Raw genomic sequence first — 14,992 nt, forward strand, 5'->3', positions numbered from 1 at the left:
AAAACCTATTTTCTCCTCCTACTTCAAAATCATCAGACATCGTTATTTTAGCTTTTTTTGTAAAGAGTGTTTGGCTTATCTTTTGCATGTTCACTTTGTAGACACTGGATCGGTGCTTCCGCCTACGACACGTGTGACCTTTCCAACGTAATTATGTAATGCGTGGCGCATCGCAGAACTAGTGCAAGATGAGCATTTGTGTTTAAAAATTATATATATATTTTTATTTATTTTTTTAGAAAATGAATGATCATTTAGCTAGATAAGACCCTTATTCCTCATCTAGGATCATGTAGAGTCCTTTGAAGCTGCACTGAAACTGACATTTGGACCTTCAACCCGTTGATCCTTGTTGAAGTCCACTATATGGAGAAAAATCCTGGAATGTTTTCCTCAAAAACCTTAATTTCTTTTCGACCGACGAAAGAAAGACATGATCATCTTGGATGACATGGGGGTGAGTAAATTATCAGAAATGTTAATTCAGATGTGAACTAATCCTTTAACTCATATAAAAAGTCACATTAAAATGTTCTTCTCACAAATCCAAGGATAAGCGTTACTACATCGGTAATCAGCCCAAATTGTTGAACGAACAATAGCACAGTTTTCTCCTCGTTGTCCATTGGGCTCATTAGTCTTCCAAAACCTACAACAGATCGACATTAGATGTTCAGTACTGCTTTGTTTGTGACGTTCGACCCATTGAGAGAGTCATTTATTAGATAATAATCAGTTCAAATGTCTCACCAAAAGGTCGGTGTGCTGCCGTCAACCCATTTCCACGAGCCCTCTTCATCAATGTCAGTCAGACCAATCCAGAATAAAGAACCAGGATCAATGTTCTTCTGAACAAAATCCTGACAAGATAAATCAATAACACATATTATAATAAACAATAACAATTCAGCTGACATTATATCACCTACTACCAGGATTTGTTTCACTCACTCTTTCCTCTTTGTTGTTTATGATGATCAGATCTGCTCCTCTCTCCGTACAGTATCTTCTGCTCTCATTCCAGCTTTTCTTCTCAGAGGAAATGTAGTAAAAACTGGAGTGATTGTAAATCCATCCATCTGTTAACACAACCAGTTCATTTATTAGCTCTCTCTTCTCATCTACACTAAACTATACAACTAGTAGTATATGATACATACTGTTCTCTTTAAAAAAATCTTGTCTGCATGCGTTTCTTTCTTTAATCAGGTCATTATTCTTCAACAGTAATTCATCTCTCTCATTTATGAGGTTGGTGTAGTCAGATTGTAGCTGGCGTTTCTCTTCTGTGAGATTGATAATCTTGGTTTAAAGCTGTTGTGTCTCTTGTGTGTAGTTTGTGCTCTTTGTAATGATGTGGACACCCAGCACTATGAGCGCAGTCAGCAGAACAACACACAGCAGCACCGAACACACTGTAGCTGCTCTGTAGTTTCTGATCCTCACAGAATCACCTACTGAACACCACAGACATCAACATAAATGTTACTTCTAATATGGCTAATGTTTGTTATTATAATGAAGTGCGTCTCAGTACCTGAGCTTCCAGGTGTTTGGTGTGTTGTGGAGATCTGTCTTCCTGTCCTGATATCATGACTGTTAGGTTCTTCATTGGCATAGATATGCATAGACATCTTCAGTCTGTTGGAGTTGAACGTGCATCTATTGGAAGTTGTTGCTTCATGCTTTTGTGCCCTACTTTTAACGGCATCACTGTAGTCAAGAACATGTGACATAAGTGTCTTTGTGACTTTTTTTTTTTTTTGCTGATTTCAGATGAAAACGTTTTTTCCTTTTCTTACTCTGTTTAGTCATTTCTTGTGGTTCATTGTGAAACACACTAAAATTACTCATTGTTTTCCTCTGCCCAAAACCATTTAAAGAATGATAATTTGTTGGAGGAAAGTAAAATAAATTACTAAAAAAATAAATAGTTAACTGTATATCTAGATCTTCATATAACTTGTTTTAATATTGTTTTTTACCTGTTTCAAAGAAATGTTATTTTACTCGATATTAATAACAGTTTGTTCATGTCAGTTCAGCTCAATTAAATAATACAGTTACAAATTTTGATTTTAATGTGTTATTAAATACTGAAATTAATGCGAGATACCCCAGGTGAATAGGGTAAAAAAAAATATCTAATAGATATAACCATACTACCCCAGCTGACATTAAAAATTGCAAACATTTTTTGTATTACAAGTTTTCTAAAATGTTATGTTTAAATATGCAATTTTTTTAGGAATAAAACTTGTATAAAATCAGGCAAATTATATATCAACAAATCTCTCTGTAAAAACCTTCAGAATATAGATAGGAATAAAACTGTAAAGTTTGGTGTATATAAGTTCTGCTGAAGTGGAGATTTCTGACTCAGAGCAGGAGAAAAAAATCATTTTGAGAAAACGGCCTTTAAAGATATTTACTGTAACTGAAATCTATCGACGCAAATGGATGAAGTGCTATAAAATAAACACTTAAAAGTGTATTTTGGATGTTTTCTTTCCACCAAACACTCTGAAAAAACACTTTATGAAAAGCCAAAAAGTACAAAATCTCAAAATTGACAGGTGCCTGAAAAAACAGAATTTTTGCCTGTAGTGTCCCCCCTTAACATTAACTAAGATGTTTGATAACAAATGCTTTAGAAGTATTTTTCACTGTCAGTTTATGTTAACTAATGAATTAACTAATGAAGCCTTATTGTAAAGTGTGAATGAACAGAATCAAAACATATGCAAACAAAACCTAGGGAATGTTGTAGTAGCCCAGATTAAAATATAAAAATGTTTAGGGCTGTCATCAACTAAAGATTTTTCTGGTCGACTAGTAGTCGTTCATTTTAAGCAACAGTCGACTAATCACACTTTATTAATAAACCATATTAATCATAATAATGAGCCGTTAATGCCTACATGGCTCAAGCACACACACAAAGTTTATCACAGCGCACTGGCAGAAGTAATGATTATGAATTGCATTGGGGAAAAACAGCAAGGGGAATGCTTTAGTTCATCAATTAATTATTAAAATGTTAGTGTTTTCTTTATATTCAGCTGCAGTGATGAAGTTGGCAATGCTGATTCGTCATCTCCGCATTAGCGTACGTGCCTATATGCACGTTTCATTCAGATTGCATAACCTGAGAATATTTGTTTTCACTTTCTATAGATGTAATTTTCATGTCTGTGAGGTAAGTTTACATGGAGTTTTGGTTCTTTTTTGCCGTGCTCAATTTGCACCCTGTTTGCTTTCATTATTTTACAAAAGCACAAGGTTTTGTTGTTATTGTGAGTGCACACAAATAAAAGTAGACTCTTCACAGATTCAAAAGATGTATTACTCTTAACCCCTTATTCTCTGAGGGTATTTTCAGAGTTTTTTTCTTTCTGAGTGACACAAAAAAGTAAAGACTCGTAACTCCAAAACTTTGTCAAAAGGTTGGTACTTTTTTTTATTTTTTTATTTGGACATTCTCATGCTGAGAAACTGCCAAAAAAAAAAGGGAAAAGGAAAATTTACACATCTTTCTAATTTAAAATGGAATATCTCATGAAGGCAATAGGTAGCTTTTTTTTTTTTTTGTGATGTTCCTCTTTATGTGCCCTGTATCTGGATCAAATTTCGTGGTGATCATATGAAGAAATCAAAAGTTATGAAGAAATCAAAAGTTACTTGGAACAAAGGTTGGCGAACAAAGGTTTGTGACATGCACAAAAATAATGACTCATAACTTCAAATCTCTAGCTAGGAGAGTCAAAAGATTGGTATCGTTTGAAATAAAACCTTTTACATTATTTATTTATTTATTTTTTTTTTAATTTGGACATTTTCATGCTGAGAAATTGCTGATGAAGTCAAAAAATAAAAGTTTGCTCAAGGGAAATTTTACATATTTTTTATTTGACATGCAATAACTCAGAGGAAATAAGGTAGGAGGACAATTCTTGGTGATGTTCCTCTATATGTGAGCTGTATCTGTAAGAAATCAAAAGTTACAGCATTTGGAACTAAGGTAGCCTTTTTGTTTATCCACTGGCTCCCCCTGATGGGCATTTTTAAAATTGTTGTTTCACATGGATTAACTCGTGATCGACGCATGGGATTATGTTAATCTTGGACTCCTTTCAATCGGGAGAATCCACTGTAAGTAATGCATGTCCGTCCATGAAAATTTGTCCAAAGTATTACATCATCAACCCATACACATTCGGTGACTGTGAGCTGCATTACACGCGGGACTGAAATGGTGGCTAACAAAGACAAAGCCAGTGGTAATTTTTGATCACAGCTTGGCTTGAAAAACGAAGACAATTTGACGTTTGTCGTAGGAGAAGTCACACTGCAGGACTGTGCGCCAAATCTTCTGACACTGCCAGAATTTCTTCGGAGGTAAATTTTGATCGCAACGGTCATTAATCGGTTGTCGGTGAACACGTCAAACTAACGATCAAAGACTACAGATTTTAGGCTAGGATTATAGGAATCTTTTAGGATTCTCAAAAGTGATCTTTTAAAATTTGGTGCCGTGATGAACACTATTGCTATGGGATGAAATTAGACTACGGTGTACATTTTAGGACTTCCTCACACCTCAGTCATACAATGAAGAGCCATCATGCCTCAGACTGAAAGGGTTCAGGTCTCAGGAAAAACGTCAGGTGTCAGATCTCGTACAATTAGGCATCGAACGAAACAGCCTCAGACCAAAAGGCTTCAGACGAAAAGGCATCGGATGAAAGGCATGTTTTTTTTTTGTTTTTTTTTTGCCTAACTTTCTATTGGCTTTTATCCCATCATAATGCCGTCTTCAAGTTGTCTTTTTCTTTAGGCTACTGTTACTATTCCCAATTGATGTAAGGCGTGTGTGCGTGCACGTTAATTATGTAGAATCTATCTGTTGATGGTATTCATGTAGGCTATTTATGTAATTCCTTGGCGAGTAAGAAAAGAAAAGAACAGAAAAGAACATGCCGATTTTCACATTGGTCTGCAGAAAAATAGCAACGGGCTGAATGAAAATGTAAAATGTGACTCTTCCATCCAGATAGTGGCATTCTGTTTTTATTGTTATTTTTATTTTTTATGCATTCTATTTTTATTCTTATGTATTTGTTTCCTTTCCATGTAAAGCACTAAATAAAAAAAATTGCCTTGCCTTGCCTAATCGACTCTCTGACAGTAGGTGGTGCAGGAACAGCAGAAATAAAGCAGTTTCCTTGATAACCTTTGTACACAAAGCAGCTGTGCTTATAACAACACATTCAAATAGCTTTTTTTACCTCTCTTATAAAAATGAACCATGGTTTTACTACAAATAAAACAAAATTATTATTGTAGTTAACCATGGTAACCATAAATTAATCATGGTTTTGCTACACTATAGTTTATGGTATTTGTATTAAAATTATTGTTATACAAACAGTAGCCTATCAATCCGACAAAAAAAAAAAAAAAAAATCAGTTAACACTTTTAACCATGGTTAATTTTCATATGTGTTCACGATAGTTTTCAATGCAAGCTAGTTGCAATGTGTTATTTTGCTAACTTTTTATACATGCAAATAAAACTAGTGAATAATACAAATTTACAAAATAATCTCAGTGGGATATGTTTTATACAACTTAGTGTAACATCTAACAGAAAACTGCGTGCATGTGACATCACGTTGAGGCGGGGCAATTTGCTTCTTTCTTAGTCGGTTTCATCTGATGCCTTTTAGTCTGAGGCCGTTTCGTCTGAAGTCTTTTGGTCTGAGGCTGTTTCGTTCAATGCCTAATTGTACGAGACCTGACACCTGATGTTGTTTTTCCTGAGACCTGAAGCCTTTCAGTCTGAGGCACGATGCCGTTTTGTCCAGTGACTGAACCCTTTTAGTCTGAGGCATGAAGCCTTTTCGTTGTATGACTGAGGTCTGAGGATGTCCTAAAATGTACACCATACTCAAAATGCATGCACAATTATCCATGAACTTGATAAATGTCGCAGAGATGTTTTACGATCCACAACCAAATGCCTTTCAACTTGTGTGTGCAAAATTCAGAATTTAATGAATGTGCAGCAATTTGCACAAATAGAGACATTTTTGAGAACAAAAATGTTTTCTTTTGTATTAGTGTATCATGATTTGCGCATGCAACCAAGAAGATGTGCGTTTGTGGATCAGATGACACGCATGCATTCACTGACGTTGTTTCTGAGTCGATCTCATTTGATTCATCAGTATTTTGAGACTTTCTTTTTGCAGTTTTCAAGCATTTCACAACCCACACACAAACAACTAACAATGAATAAGCCTGGTGCTAATTCTTAATGTGTGCACAACTAACCATTTATTTGACAAATTCACATATGTGCGTTACTACATTTAAACTAATACTTTACAACTTGTGTGTGCAAAATTCAGAATTACATGAAGGTGCAGCATTTTGAACAAATAGAGACATATCTGTGAATACAAAACTTCGATTTTGTATTAATGTGGAAAATATTTTTGAAAGCCACTTTGACAAATGGGAACAAGTTCAAGGACATGGCTGTAGAGTGATAATGAGGCAGTGACTGATGGGCCTTCAGCTCCTCTCTTCAAAAAGGAAGTTATATTCTGCAATGTGAAATTGCAGTTATATTTTGCAAGAATATTACGCAATGCAAAGTTGCTTCTTCCCTGGCATGATTGATTAAATGAACACTGCTGAGTGTTTATATAAACCACACTGATGAGTATTAGTGAAGGAAGGAGAGCGTTTTCACATTTGGCTCCGAAACTCTGGAATAGCCTTCCTGATAATGTTCGGGGCTCAGACTCGCTCACCCAGTTTAAATCTAGATTAAAGACGCATCTCTTTAGCCAAGCATTCACATAATGCATCTCATACCAGATCAATTGCACATGACTAACTTTATGAACAGCAGCTACGCTAATTATTCTCCATTTGCTTTTCTGTTTTACCTCAGGACACCCGAGGTGACTAGAGCTTCAGTTTGGATCCAGCCTCTTAAGAAGACCTCAGATGACCAACACCTATGAAGAGACGGCGCCAACTCCTGCGAGGACTTCAGAAGAGGCATTCATCTGGATCAACACATTCCCAAATTTCTATTTATCCTAATTATTGGTAATATGTAATTCATTTTCCAGGAGCTCATTGCTTTTACCTTCAGTTAAACTGCTAACAGTGATTGTAAACTAATTGCCTAAATTATTACATTATTTGCTAACTGCATTCTTTAAATTGTAATGTTGACATGCATTCTCTGTAAAGCTGCTTTGAAATGATATGTATCGTGAAAAGCGCTATACAAATAAATGTGAATTGAATTGAAGTGAAACAAATGAAAGAACATTTGTTACAGAACGAAAATCCAAGAGAACATGTGATCAGGTGATGATGGCTTCTTATTAATGATTTTATGATCATCATTACTGTAATGAAATGTTCTAAAAAACTACCACATAATTTTACTATAAGATGGTTCCCCTTTCGTTTCCTTCTCCTCACCTGTCCCTTTTTTCCTCTTGATTGTCTCTGCTTCTTATTCCCTCTTCCTAGCCCTGTCTTGTTGTCGGATTATTCAATGACCTCTCGTGAGAAACGTCTGTCCTGTCCTGTCCTGTCCTGTCCTGTCCTGTCCTGTCCTGTCCTGTCCTGTCCTGTCCTGTCCTGTCCTGTCCTGTCCTGTCTTATCTTATCTGTGGAAAGTGAAGTCATTATTTCTGCTGTGAGTTATACTGCCATTGGACTGTGTATTATCCATCTGTGCCTGTTTGCAGAGTACCTGTTCAGGAGTTGGGATAATTGGCAGTGGAAAGATGAGTGATTAACAGTGGTGGTAAGTGACTTTTGACTGGATTACACTACATGATTTTTAATAAAATTAGATTTAAAACAACATTAGACATGCTGTTGATTAAATCTGAACCACTGCAAAATATCCTGTGCCTGCCAGAGCCGTGTGACGAATGCAAGGTGTGGCAGGTCTAGTTCTGCTTGTATGTGGTTGGTTAGTCTGCTCATTGATCGCCCTATCAGCAGGCAGTGGAAGTGTATATAAACTGGCTGGTTAGATAGAATGGCGTCACGAGTCATGCTGTAATGTTGTAATGATATCACATGAATGGGAATATACATATGGAAATGTTAGGCAGATAATGATTTTACTGAAAACCAAACTTCAACTCTGCGTTCACTCACGCTTTGGGGAACGTCACATGTGACCCGGTGTCTGAAAGCCAACTATCCAACAACTCCAATCCTTATTGGCCGGCGACAGCCTATGACGTAATATGGTGCGACCCAGAAGTATAAAACAGCGCCTTGAGTTTCTCTTTGTCTTTCGGGTCTGTTCTGTCTGATCGCGATTATATCGTCTCCGGTAAGGGCTTCTATAAAATGACTTACAAACATTTAAGATAGGGTGTTCATCCGTGTCCCAGGTTTTGACACTTGATATACACATTTCTGGGCATTTTCTGTCTGGAGAGGAGTGCATATATTTTTGACTGTAGTTTGATAGGTTGTCTAGAATGATATATTGTGCAGGCCACAAAATGGCCACCTCTTAGCCATCTGTTGTTTAGAGTAGCTTCTCATATGCTGTTTTCTAAAGTAGTTTGAGTTAGCACTCGACACTTCAGTTAATATGTATGTTTAGGTCGGCCATAATTGGCATTGCTTGTGAGCTTCGCTTCTTTCTCTTATCCATGAGATTTGGAGGTGAAGCCCAGGCTTCACTAGGCTTGTGGACCTGTAAGAAGGCCCGTAGCTTAGCAGTTAGGTTAGAGCTAGGCTAGGTGTGTTATATGTTAACCCTATGTATACTATCCCTTGCCAGGTGGTATAGTTCCTAGTTCTGGCCTCCTCTCGAGGGAGTTGTTAGGCAGTATGCCCATTGTAGGTGCAATTGGTAAATTAACAGCTAAGGTTATAGACTGTTTTAGACTCCCTGGTGCTGTTTTTCTCAGGTGGAAGGCCCTTCTCTTTGAACAGATAAGTTACAGCATATGCTAGGCCCCACTTTCTAAAACTTTTCATGCTATGAAATAGTGTTGTCACGGTACCAAAATTCCAGTAGTCGTACCGATACCATTAAAATTTTACGGTTCTCGGTGCCAATTTCGGTACCACAGCAAAATCTGTTGGAACTATTTTACTATTTTATATAACCTATTTTAAAAACATTAAAAATGATTTGGAGTGTGTGTGTGTTTGTGTGTATATATAGGCTACCTCAATGAAATACATTTTGAAATATTAAATAAATAAATAAATGCTGAAACATCCATTGTGTACTGTTGAAAAAAACAGCATTTGCTGGTAAGGTAGGTTTTGAAGCTGTATGCTGGTAAAATGCTGGTCCTAAACTGGTCCTGCTGGTCCATGCTAGTCTTAAGCTGGTCCTGGACCAGCTCAAACCAGCATACCAGCTTCAAAACCTACTTTACCAGCATAAGCTAGTTTTTTCAACAGGGGTAACAGACGTGCGTGTTTATTTTAGCAATTCCGTCAGTAAAATAAAACAGCCTGTAAAACTATGAAATAAATATCGGTAAATAATGGTAACCTTAATAACAAGAAAGTTAAATATTATTTCAAAAAGCATTCGTTTTTTTATTTCCACACAAAGACACGCCATATTTAGCCAAAGTCCCGTTATTACTTTGATATAGCCGCTTTGCGCTTTGAGAGGGATGTGGGACACGAGCAGGAAAGACACCATTTCTCTTTAATAATATCTTCGTTATCTCCTGATGTTACAAACATCTGACACTTGTTGTAAAAGGTCTGAAGAGCGTGTTTTATCCTCTGCAGGGGCAAGACATTCAGGCTATGTTTGATTTAGCGCTGCCAGAGAAAACGAAAGTAAAAATCACTGGTGTGTGAAACGCGCTATACAAATAAACTTGACGCGCCTTATAAAGTCTAATAACAAGCACAAACTGTGTTAAATAGAAATTGACGTGCAAGCAAAAGGGTTTCTGTCCTACGGTGTTTTTTCTACTTTACCACAGTAAATAATGCGAATAGCCTAATAGGCCTAAATGTGAACGAAAGAAACGTTTATAATCCCCTGCGTGAGTGAAGATTTGGGAAAAGAAACAGATTCCATGTTCAGTGGAATAACTAATGGAATATTGTTCAATTCTCTGCTAATCGGGTGACCAGATCGCGATTCGGAAAACAGAATATGAAGCTTAAATGTATCGACTCACGCACCTCTCTTATTCGGCATTAACCACAATGTTTCCATGGCTGCGATGTCACATTTAATTGCTAACCTATTATTTCTTCTGTAAACAAAGCTTTGTGCTTCACTCGTGTTATATTCAAGTAAATACTGGCACAGGCCTATCAGTGGGTACCGAATATACCTGGATTCTCGTACTACCGGTACTACAGGAATGCTGGTATCGTCACATTTTCAAAATTTCAGTACCGACTTGGTACCGAAGTACCGGTACTTTTGACAACACTAGATGTAACTATAGTTCCCTGAGAACAGGGAATGAGACACTGTGTTCAATCACACTTTGGGGGATGTCACACATGACCCGGTGTCTGAAAGCCAACTATCCAACAACTCCAATCCTTATTGGCCAGCGACAGCCTATGACGTAATATGGCGCGACCCGGAAGTATAAAAGGAGCGCCTGGAGAAACTGTTCAGCAGGCAGCCCTGAAGCATGGCAGGGCAACGTAGAGTCTCGTTCTCAGGGAACTATGGTTACATACGTAACCTGAGACGTTCCCTTTTGAAGGGAACTTCAACTCTGCATTCAATCACGCTTTGGGGAACGATATACCCACGCCGCCATGCTTAAGGAGAGTGCATGCCAAAAGATGGCTAGACAAACGTCAAGCAGTTTGGAATGAAACGCCAGATAGCAACACACCCTCGGGTCACACAAAGGCTGTCAGTGACAGCATTCCCCACGGCCAACAGCCCAAGCTGAGCCTCAAGAAGGCCTTCCGTAGAAAGGCTACCAAGACCGCTAAAGGCATCTGGGGCCAACTTTTCCGAGGAAAAGTGGTCCCTTAAAGGGAATGTGGCCAGGGAACAGAAAGGAGCCCCTGCCAGTCACTAGAGGGGAACGAAGTCACCCCCAGTGGAGCCCTAGAGGACGGAGGCTAAAAAGCTAGCACCGTCAACTCAAACTTGAATGGAAAATCAAGTGGCTCAGAGGAAAAAACATTTTTCATAGTAGCGTTGTCAAAAGTACCGGTACTTCGGTACCAAGTCGGTACTGAAATTTTGAAAATGTGACGATACCAGCATTCCTGTAGTACCGGTAGTACGAGAATCCGGGTATATTCGGTACCCACTGATAGGGCTGTGCCAGTATTTACTTGAATATAACACGAGTGAAGCACAAAGCTTTGTTTACAGAAGAAATAATAGGTTAGCAATTAAATGTGACATCGCAGCCATGGAAACATTGTGGTTAATGCCGAATAAGAGAGGTGCGTGAGTCCATACATTTAAGCTTCGTATTCTGTTTTCCGAATCGCGATCTGGTCACCCGATTAGCAGAGAATTTAACAATATTCCGTTAGTTATTCCACTGAACATGGAATCTGTTTCTTTTCCCAAATCTTCACTCACGCAGGGGATTATAAATGTTTCTTTCGTTCGCATTTCGCTATTTGCATTATTTACTGTGGTAAAGTACAAAAAACACCGTAGAACAGAAACCTTTTTGCTTGCACGTCAATTTCTATTTAACACAGTTTGTGCTTGTTATTAGACTTTATAAGGCGCGTCAAGTTTATTTGTATAGCGCGTTTCACACACCAGTGATTTTTACTTTCGTTTTCTCTGGCAGCGCTAAACCAAACATAGCCTGAATGTCTTGCCCCTGCGGAGGATAAAACTCACTCTTCAGACCTTTTACAACAAGTGTCAGTTGTTTGTAACATCAGGAGATAACGAAGATATTATTAAAGAGAAATGGTCTCTTTCCTGCTCGTGTCCCACATCCCTCTCAAAGCGCAAAGCGGCTATATCAAAGTAATAACGGGACTTTGGCTAAATATGGCGCGTCTTTGTGTGGAAATAAAAAACGAATGCTTTTTGAAATAATATTTAACTTTCTTATTATTTAGGTTACAGTTATTTACCGATATTTATTTAATAGTTTTACAGGCTGTAGTGTGTTGTTTCTCTGACGGAATTGCTAAAATAAACACGCACGTCTGTTACCCCTGTTGAAAAAACGAGCATATGCTGGTAAAGTAGGTTTTGAAGCTGGTATCCTGGTTTGAGCTGGTCCAGGACCAGCAGGACCAGTTTAGGATCAGCATTTGACCAGCATACAGCTTCAAAACCTACCTTACCAGCATATGCTGGTTTTTTCAACAGTACACAATGGATGTTTGAACATTTAATTATTTATTTATTTATTTATTTTATATTTCAAAATTTATTTCATTGAGGTAGCCTATATATACACACACAAACACACTCCAAATCATTTTTAATGTTTTTAAAATAGGTTATATAAAATAGTAAAATAGTTCCAACAGATTTTACTGTGGTACCGAAATTGGTACCGAGAACCATAAAATTTTCATGGTATCGGTACCAACTACTGGAATTTTGGTACTGTGACAACACTAATAATACATAATCTGGTAAACGTGCTGTCCTAATGATAAATAAAACAATCACATTTATGGAAACTGCCACCACAATCAGTTATTTTGATTGCAAAATTTGATTAATAAATATGATATCATGAGTGCTTGAAAGCAAGCATTGTTGGGGAAATATTCATGAAAATATGAGGAAAAGAAAATGCCACAATGTTTTTTTATTCTCCCATTTATTTATGTAGGATAAAGAGATACAGATCAAGGATCAAAACATTCATATGTTTAAGATTCATGATTTTCATCTTAAATCGTATGTTGAAGGTTCAGAATTATTGGAATCACATTCTACAAAGCTCTTGTTCTCTTAAGGGAAACAGTAGGAAACCACTGAAAGTGTTGTGGTTATTCCCATTATCTGCTATCCTCTTGCCAGAACCAAGTCTCACATATACAACATCTCCAACCTCCAGGATCAACACAACTCCATTTGAGGAGTTTAACCGATCATTATCCTGAGCCTGAACATCATGGGCTACAACCATGTGCTCTTCATTCTTATAAATGGATGCAGTTGATGGAGTTCCACCATGACCATATACAGAGACTCTGAACATGTACGCTCCTTTCAGTGGGGCTGTGAAAATACCTGAATCAAATAACAAGAGATACAGAATCAGCTGTTTCCTGTATGATTGCTCAGTTACCACACTGTGTAATAGTTTTTAAAGATGGCAGATTATTTAATTCTCTTAAACACATTACACAGAGAGGCAGAGAGGTCTGAATGGGGTTTATGACTCCATTTCATTGATAATTACCTGTAACTGGGTTGTAGGCGTTCCCTATGTTTGTGAAGACTTTCTTGTAGGTTATTGTGATTTCAGTGGTAAAAGGACCAATATATGCAAAGCCAGATTCCCTCAGTGCAGCTGAAAAAGCTATTTCTCTGTCTGTTAATGAAAAACATTAGCAATATTGTGATATATTACTGTATTACGTTGAGAATGTATACACTGATTTTAACATGATTCAAACACACTTTCACCTCTATTTTCCTTTCTCAACTCCTCCACTTGACTCAGAGTAAGATTTGACATTTCTGTGAAGGAATAAAGATTGTTAAATGACATTTACACTACTAATTGTAATAAATAATCTAAACAATTTACACAGCATACACTCTTTAACATTTACACTATATTATATATTGTATTTGTGTTTTACTTTGAGGATCATTGATAAAATAATGAATGTTTTGGTGAGGTACCATCATTTTTCTTGTTCAGCTCTTCCAGGATAAACGTCTGTTGTTCCCTCAGTTGTGTCTCTAAAGCTCTGATGTTTTCTTTCTGTTCTGTATCCGCAGTGGTCAGTTCTCTGATGTTTTCTTTCTGCTCTGTAACGGTGGCGGTCAGTTCTCTGATGTTTTCTTTCTGCTCTGTAACGGCGGCGGTCAGTTCTCTGTTCTTTTCTTTCTGCTCTGTAACGGTGGCGGTCAGTTCTCTCAGTGCTGCATGGATGTCAGGGAAGCACAGATGGCAGGATTGTTGGCCGTCAGTTGAAGCTTCAGCTCTCAAAGTGTCTGTTTGAGGTGGATTCTGACTTCCGTCCTCAGAGCTGATCTGTTGACTGATCTCATTCTCATTGAGTCCTCCATCTACCTGCTGCTGAACGACAAACACAAAGGTTTCCAACAGCAGCAGTATACATACTAAAGCCTTCATTCTTCACTAATGTTTGTTTCCAACTCTTGCTCTGTCATTCCCACAGCCTGTTCCTTTTATAGTGTCGTGATTTACTGTCTTTTGTACATGATTTATTTTGCTCCAGACAAGTTAATTATTAACCCTCTGGAGTCTGAGGCTGATTTGGTGTCTGGAGAAGTTTTGACATGCCCTGACATTTGTGCTTTTTTCATTTGTTCATAAACACATTAATGACACAAGTGTCATTACACTGTATTCAACACAAACTAGGCTACCATAATATGTGAGGAACATGTATGTACATGTTTGTGTTTTTGAAGGAATAACGTTTATGCGTGGTTATTGAAAAAACAAAAAACTTAAGTCACTGAAATAAGGCCAAAAAAAGTATATTAAATCTGTGTTCATAAGACTTCTGGGTATTGGAGGTTGTAGACTAGAGTTTTTGCTTCAGAATTATGTAAAAATTATGCTGCCTACTCCTTCATATAACACAATATATTGATTTAGTTTTTGTAAGTCACTTTTTGTCAAGAAACACAGTATGCATGGAGGCGTGAATGATCATGAATAATGGGCCATTTACAGCTGAGAAGACAAAAGAATCAAATAATAATGACCTGAAATGACTTGCATATTAATGAGGCCTTTGAGTCAGGTAGGGTGTGAAAAAACCCTCTGTGATC

General features: G+C 37.4%; 2 protein-coding genes across 2 annotated transcripts; both read right to left on the reverse strand.

Annotated features, from left to right (window-relative positions):
- Positions 1-425: 425 nt before the first annotated feature.
- LOC137025334 (CD209 antigen-like protein A) lies at positions 426-1,634 on the reverse strand. The gene is made up of 5 exons (XM_067393333.1): positions 1,538-1,634; positions 1,161-1,286; positions 952-1,079; positions 751-860; positions 426-649 (listed from the first exon to the last, which is right to left on the reverse strand). The coding sequence occupies exons 1-5, from the start codon at positions 1,632-1,634 to the stop codon at positions 520-522; spliced, it is 591 nt and encodes a 196-aa protein (XP_067249434.1). The 3' UTR covers positions 426-519.
- Positions 1,635-12,785: 11,151 nt separating this feature from the next.
- On the reverse strand, positions 12,786-14,365 carry LOC137024083 (uncharacterized). The gene is made up of 4 exons (XM_067391249.1): positions 13,868-14,365; positions 13,646-13,699; positions 13,419-13,550; positions 12,786-13,246 (listed from the first exon to the last, which is right to left on the reverse strand). Exons 1-4 carry the CDS (start codon positions 14,322-14,324, stop codon positions 12,939-12,941), a joined length of 951 nt encoding a protein of 316 aa, XP_067247350.1. The 5' UTR covers positions 14,325-14,365; the 3' UTR covers positions 12,786-12,938.
- Between the last annotated feature and the right edge of the window lie 627 nt (positions 14,366-14,992).

Source organism: Chanodichthys erythropterus, chromosome 8, assembly GCF_024489055.1.
Source record: "Chanodichthys erythropterus isolate Z2021 chromosome 8, ASM2448905v1, whole genome shotgun sequence".
In the NCBI taxonomy this organism is placed as follows: domain Eukaryota; kingdom Metazoa; phylum Chordata; class Actinopteri; order Cypriniformes; family Xenocyprididae; genus Chanodichthys; species Chanodichthys erythropterus.